Source organism: Syngnathus acus, chromosome 9 (genome assembly GCF_901709675.1).
Source record: "Syngnathus acus chromosome 9, fSynAcu1.2, whole genome shotgun sequence".
NCBI classification, from domain to species: domain Eukaryota; kingdom Metazoa; phylum Chordata; class Actinopteri; order Syngnathiformes; family Syngnathidae; genus Syngnathus; species Syngnathus acus.
This window is the reverse complement of record NC_051094.1, coordinates 12,448,123-12,454,122: the sequence shown is the minus strand read 5'-3', so window position 1 is coordinate 12,454,122 and position 6,000 is coordinate 12,448,123. Positions and strand designations below refer to the sequence as shown.

Below are 6,000 nucleotides of genomic sequence, written 5' to 3'. Positions count from 1 at the left end.
GTCGTTAAACTGTTCAAACTGCTGTGTACGGCGATAGTTCTGGCCTCCGAGCACTAAATCCTCAAGCAGCATGATTGTATCATGTATCAGAACACTTTAGCCATTAGCAGATACTGCTTTATGGTTTTATACCAAGCATCCAGGCACTAGTTTGCATTTTGACGATGATGATTGCAGGCATGGAAATGTATTTTTTAATTTGAACTAATATCATGGGAAGCGAGGGAGAGAGACCATGTTGTTGTTATGAGACAGCCACTAACTACTCCACTTGGGAACGTTTTACCTTGGAAACGCAGGTCCTTAAAAACACAGATCATCAAAAAGTCAAATTTATTGGAACAAAATTATTCAACCTTGGAAATGCAAAAAGAAACATTTGTTACCGCTGTAGACCCATTGACAAAAATATTCACAATAAATGATTCATTTGGGAGGACTGCATTGCTTAGCCAATGAGCTGCAGCATGGTCCTGTTGCAGCAGTAAATTACATTCTGTTCAATCCAATTCCTTGATATCGTGATTTTTACATGACCCTCTTGATTCCTTAAATGCAGAGTACCAATCGCAACCACACACTACTCACTCAAACATGGAAACAACCATTGTCTTGCATGCCCAATGTGTTGGATTGCTACTTGGACAAAAAATGAAATCAAATCAATCACAATTATGTTTTATTCAGGTTCACCATTCTGAAATGCATCTCACCGGGGCAATCTGAGAGAGACAGTAGATTTACGTCTGTTGCTTTTTTGTGCGCAGCGCGGTACTTATGTTTATTAAGAAATAAGACAAATCGTCTTCACTTTCAATGACGTTACGAAGTGTTCCTCATCATGATTGAAAATGTCAGAAAGATACTTAAAAGACGTGTTTGTTCTGATCTTACTATTACGAAATGATTGTTAGCTGGAAAATGTTTTTTATCTGGTAATTGCTTTTCTATTGTCAAGGTACACAAAGCGTTTCAATGCTGTCCTGTCTGATGACGCAGCATCGGGTGTAACTGCGGCTTCGATATCTTGCTCAAGGACATTTCAAGATAGTCACAGGGGCTCCAGATCAAATGAACAACCCTCGACAGGCGAGACAACTGCTCCTGACCAAAGGGAATGAACGTTTCCTGAGGAGAAAACTTTGCATTTTTTCGAAAAGGAAGAACATGGTGATATCCAAGACAATAATTAGCATTTGATTTCATAGAAATCTCCCTTGGCACTCTGAGGTCTTTCCATGTACTCACTGACCACGACCACTTGCATACATATTTTCATACATCATCAAAGTGAGCATCATTAGTGCTATCAAGTCCAGAATTTTTGAAACATCTCTTATATTTTGTCGCATCAGATAGTGCAGGTGTATGCTAATGCTGTGTCTTTACCTCACGTAAACAGCAGAGCGGGTGCCCTTTAAATGTTCAGCGCTGCTCTTTAGTCTCAATCATCTCTGCAGCAGTCCAAATAGAAGAGGGTTGGAGTTAATGTCACTGATCATAATGAATAACACTAAGATAGTTGATTTACCACAGTTTATTTTCCATAGAATATGTAACATCCCGTAAAAAGTTCACGTATGTAGATAGTATGTGAGCACACGATAAGAACACATCTGGGCAGGAAAAATAAACATTTCATACAGGAATGCATTAAATGGATGATGAAAAGCTGGCTCGATATATGAGTGTGCAAGTGAGACAAGGTCTGCACTTGCTATTTTTTTTTTTTATACATGTTTACTTTTCTGTGCAGTTAATCTAAATGCAATGGACTTCACAAATGAAAATCAAAAGTCCGTCTACTATTTTCTGGCACGGTGTGTGGCTGTACATGTAGCACTTTTGTTCTGCTCTTTTACTTATCTACTCAATTTGATTGGTTAGTTCAATATAAATGAAAATCCTACAGGGACATGTGACTGGCAATAATCATGATAACAATATGCAAACCCAAAGAAGGCAGCAGAAAACTTGGGAATCGGCAGTTCTTCTCGTTGTTTCCCGGGCTCCGTTTTTTAGCCATTGGATTATTTTCCCTGACACAGCAGAGGTACCCAGACGAGGAGAAGTGACAAAAATACAGAATGCTTAATAGGATTAACAAATCATCAAAGTATTACCTCTAATACTCCTCAACAAGCAGAGCGGAACATTGAAAGTCAAGCTTGCTGTTCAGCCTCCTTGGCTAATTGAGGATATTGAGGCTTGGGTGGGTCCGAAGCTCATCAATCAATACAATTGTACCCTTACACTGTATTTCCATGGAGAAATATTTCATCACCATTACCCTGGGTCCTGGGTGCTCTACAGAAGATCGACTGCCTCTGTTACCATTATTACCAATTTCCTCCAACAGAGTCTGTCTTGTGTTTTGTAAAGTCTGTTGACTATTTAATAGTGTGTGCTGCTCACTGGCGGAGGGAATCGGTACGGGGGAAGGACGCTCACTGGGCCCCGTTGGTACCCGCTTGGCCTCAGAGCGTCCATCTCCTGATTGTGGGGCTCCAGGTTGACGTGCAGGTGAGCATGGCAGTAGTCCAGCACTGATGGCTCACAACCGTACGTCAGGGCTCTCAACTGCAGCGGAATCTACAAGAGTAGACAAAGCGCAAAAAGAAGAGGAGCACACACGTGAGCTTTCTAAATCAGTCCATAAGTCCTCCATTCCAACATTTTGATCCGCTCCAAGAATATTTGAAATTGGCTTCATTTGCTCATGGCACTGTGCTGTCATTAATGCAGTCTTGGCTGGTGATACGGAGCACGCCGCAAGACTTGAAATATGTGCCGCTCAAACACCAACTTTCAACTGGAATGATTTATACGTAACATGAAAGCCTTGTGCAAGAGTGCACACATACTTTTTTGCCCTCTTTTAAATGGAATCAAGGCTCCATTTAGAAGAGAGTGCTTATTATATTAGCACTTAGCTGATTCCTGCATTGGGGGTATTTAGGTTTACCTGCAAGTGAGGTCAGGCTTGTATCAATTGAATGGCACAGAGGTGTCTGCCTAATGAATGAATGAACCATTCTACTCACCTGCACACCATGACATCTAGTATAGTTTTATCTGCAAGTCTTGGGCTGCCATGAGCTTTGATGTCACACTGACCTTTTTCGTAGCAGATTTAGAGCAATCGAGGCTTCCGAATTGTTGCTCAGATGTTTTGTCTCAACTTTCAATTTTGCCATAAGTCTATGTGTGGATAATATTTAACTGTGTCATCCCATGATCATCTCATGTACGTTTCACTGCATGCTACACAAATATTCGCATGCCTTGTATGATAAGCTTCTATTTTATCCAGAGAATAAATGATATGGTCCTTTTGTAACAACATACCTAAGGGTGCCCAAGACTTTTTTCACAGTAGCGCATATGCAAATTTCATTTTAAAGCAGAGCACTGTACTGGATTATTTTATAATACAGGCACATCACAGACTATACAGCACAAAGTACATCACAGAATGATAGACAAAGGGAAACAAGCTGATAATCAGACTAGAACAACCACAGACACACAGTAATAACGTATCATATAATTTTAAAAACAACATCGGAAGCAATGTATCATTTCAGTCAGCCAGCCACTCAGTTATTAAATACATAGCAGTGTTTCCTTTTATGAAGAATGATGAATGTACCACGCATTGTATTGTTTGTTCTTTGTCCTGTATTATACTAGTACACGTCTCGAGAGGCTTTTCAAAGTCCCCTCATGTAAAAATCACTGCTCACTATCACAAATGTGCAGAGGGACATCTATTATTAAAAGTTCTGTCTCTGGATTATTTGCTCAAACCACAAAAGGATTGACTTAAAACTAATTTGATTCCCTATTCTGTCTGTATCTAGTGTTGGTCAAGATTCACAATGCCATCAGCAGTCCAATCTGGCTTTGTTTGTTCACTGCTTAAATTGGAAGATTAGTCAGAAACACCTTTTTGTCTACGTCTGAACTTTGCACACTCCTTCCGAAGGAGTAATGAAAAGTAAATACGCAGATGTAAAAAATAAGGCAAGTCTCTGCGTGTCTTTATCTGGGCTTCCTTTGTGCAAATTGCTGAGGAAACATTTAGGCTTGTTTTCTCCAATTAATGGGAACCGTAAAAGTCAAGGCTGTAAGTGGTCAAGTCGATATAAATGTGTTTGGTCGAGGCAATCGCCTTTTTCGCTTGCTCTACAACTGTAGTTGGCTATGCACTTCCAGCCTTTATCTTCTCGACATTTTGTGCCTTGTCTGTTTCGCTTCTACATTGCTAGCAAATCCAAAGGGGCCATAAAATAACCTGAGTTGACATTACTGAGACAATAAACAGTTTTCCCCCCATCACAGCTTTACACAACTGTAAATACATGACTAAAAACACATTGAAAGTTCAACTGCATTTTCATGATTATGGTTTAAAAAAACCTTCGAAAACAAAATTAGATCTGTAATGTAATTTTTTCACTTTCCCCCCAAAAAAATAAAGAGATATACACAAAATGAGTTTTTGTACAGTTTGCCATCTCTTTCCTTATTTGCATGCTTTAGCTCGTTAGCACTACTGAATAAGTACAATTGAAGCTTAAACTAGAAAACCACTGGCATGCTGTACCTGGGGTAATGTCTGGATTTTTTTTAATGAGTCAATAAAACAAAAATGATTCCATTTCCAACCTTGTACCTGTTATGTTCACTTGTGTGACACTGCCCAATGGAAAAAGTTGAGGGTTCGCACAGATGCCAGGAATGGAAGAAGTAAGCGCAGTCAAGCTGCCAAATGCTATTAGAGCGTGAGTGTACTCTATATTCAATGATCTCTTGACACTTGATTTCTTAGAGCACCTCTAACTGCGAAACATGCCCAATTCGCACTTGCTTTTCACATCTTTACCTGATCCCCTTTGCACCGACTGAGTACTCAATATTCCAGGGTCTTCTGTCGAAGCCCAAGCGATTCTCCTAACTTGTAAATCACCTTGGGTACGGATGTTTGCCAAGTGAGAGCAGGGAAATGCACCGCATATATATCGGTGACTGACTTTCAAAATGCCTCGATAGCGTTTAACATTCAATTGACTTGGGAAGTCGTTGAAAATTGGTCGACAACTCGCTTGTGTTTTCTTTTCCTCCTGTTTCTTTTAGAAATAGTAACTGTGGTTTTGTCAGTAATATCAACACTTGGATGCCATTGATTTGCCTTGATGAGGGAGCATCCTACAAAATGTCAAGGCATTTTCAATCTTTTCAAATTAAGATGAGGATCAATAAAGAAAAAAAAAACGTTTTATACCGCATGCTCTCCAATTCCCAAAGGAGATTGTTTTGTATTTCTTATAAGGCGTCCGTTCTTAAGACGACAAAACGTGTACATATCTGCAAGGCTCTTCTGCATCTTCGTGCAAGTAAAAGCCTTTTTGGCCAAGCCAGCAGAGTGTGCATTTAGCTTTTAATTAGGAATAGAGGGGAATGTTGGCTGTTATAGGAGGACCTTTCAGAGGTGAGTCATTCACTTCTACAGTTGGACAGCTGCCAACAGCTGCAAAGGGCTTAAGGATGCATGCATTCAATTTTGCCCGGGGCATAATCGACATATCCACAACTTTAATAGTTGAGGAGGATCTACCCGGTAGAGGTGTAAGGTACAAATGCATATAGGATGAAATAAAATCTCTTGCCTGCAATAGCTACAGCATCAAACAATAGTTTTTATTCCTCCTTGTAATGTGTGACAGTGATGGTTTGTGCGCAGCACCCCTGTATGGGAACCCCTACTTTGTCTGTCTACTTGGTGTCTCCTACCTGACAACAATTAGTATTTTGTTGCAGAGGATGTCGAGGGATGGTGAGTGGTGAGGGTGTGTAGGCACAATTTTCTTTCAACTTTTTCTCCTTTTTTGCACAGCTGCCCAGAGTAGCATGCTGGAGCTTTTCTTGTTTTTATTTGGGCTGGTTACCACTGGTAGCCCTATTAAGTCTTTTTTTTTTTTTTCTTTGTGGTCAATC

The 6,000-nt window shown here is 40.1% G+C and overlaps 1 protein-coding gene across 2 annotated transcripts in view; it reads right to left on the bottom strand.

The window, feature by feature from the left end:
* Window positions 1-662: 662 nt before the first annotated feature.
* Window positions 663-6,000, bottom strand: part of LOC119126601 (leucine-rich repeat transmembrane neuronal protein 4) — a 34,792-nt gene continuing 29,454 nt past the window's right edge. The window contains exon 3 of one of the 2 annotated variants that reach the window (XM_037257843.1): window positions 663-2,592. In XM_037257843.1, the coding sequence (XP_037113738.1) occupies window positions 2,395-2,592 (198 nt within the window). In that variant the 3' untranslated portion in view covers window positions 663-2,394. The remainder of the gene's footprint in view (window positions 2,593-6,000) is intronic. The other variant, XM_037257844.1, reaches the window with a different exon arrangement.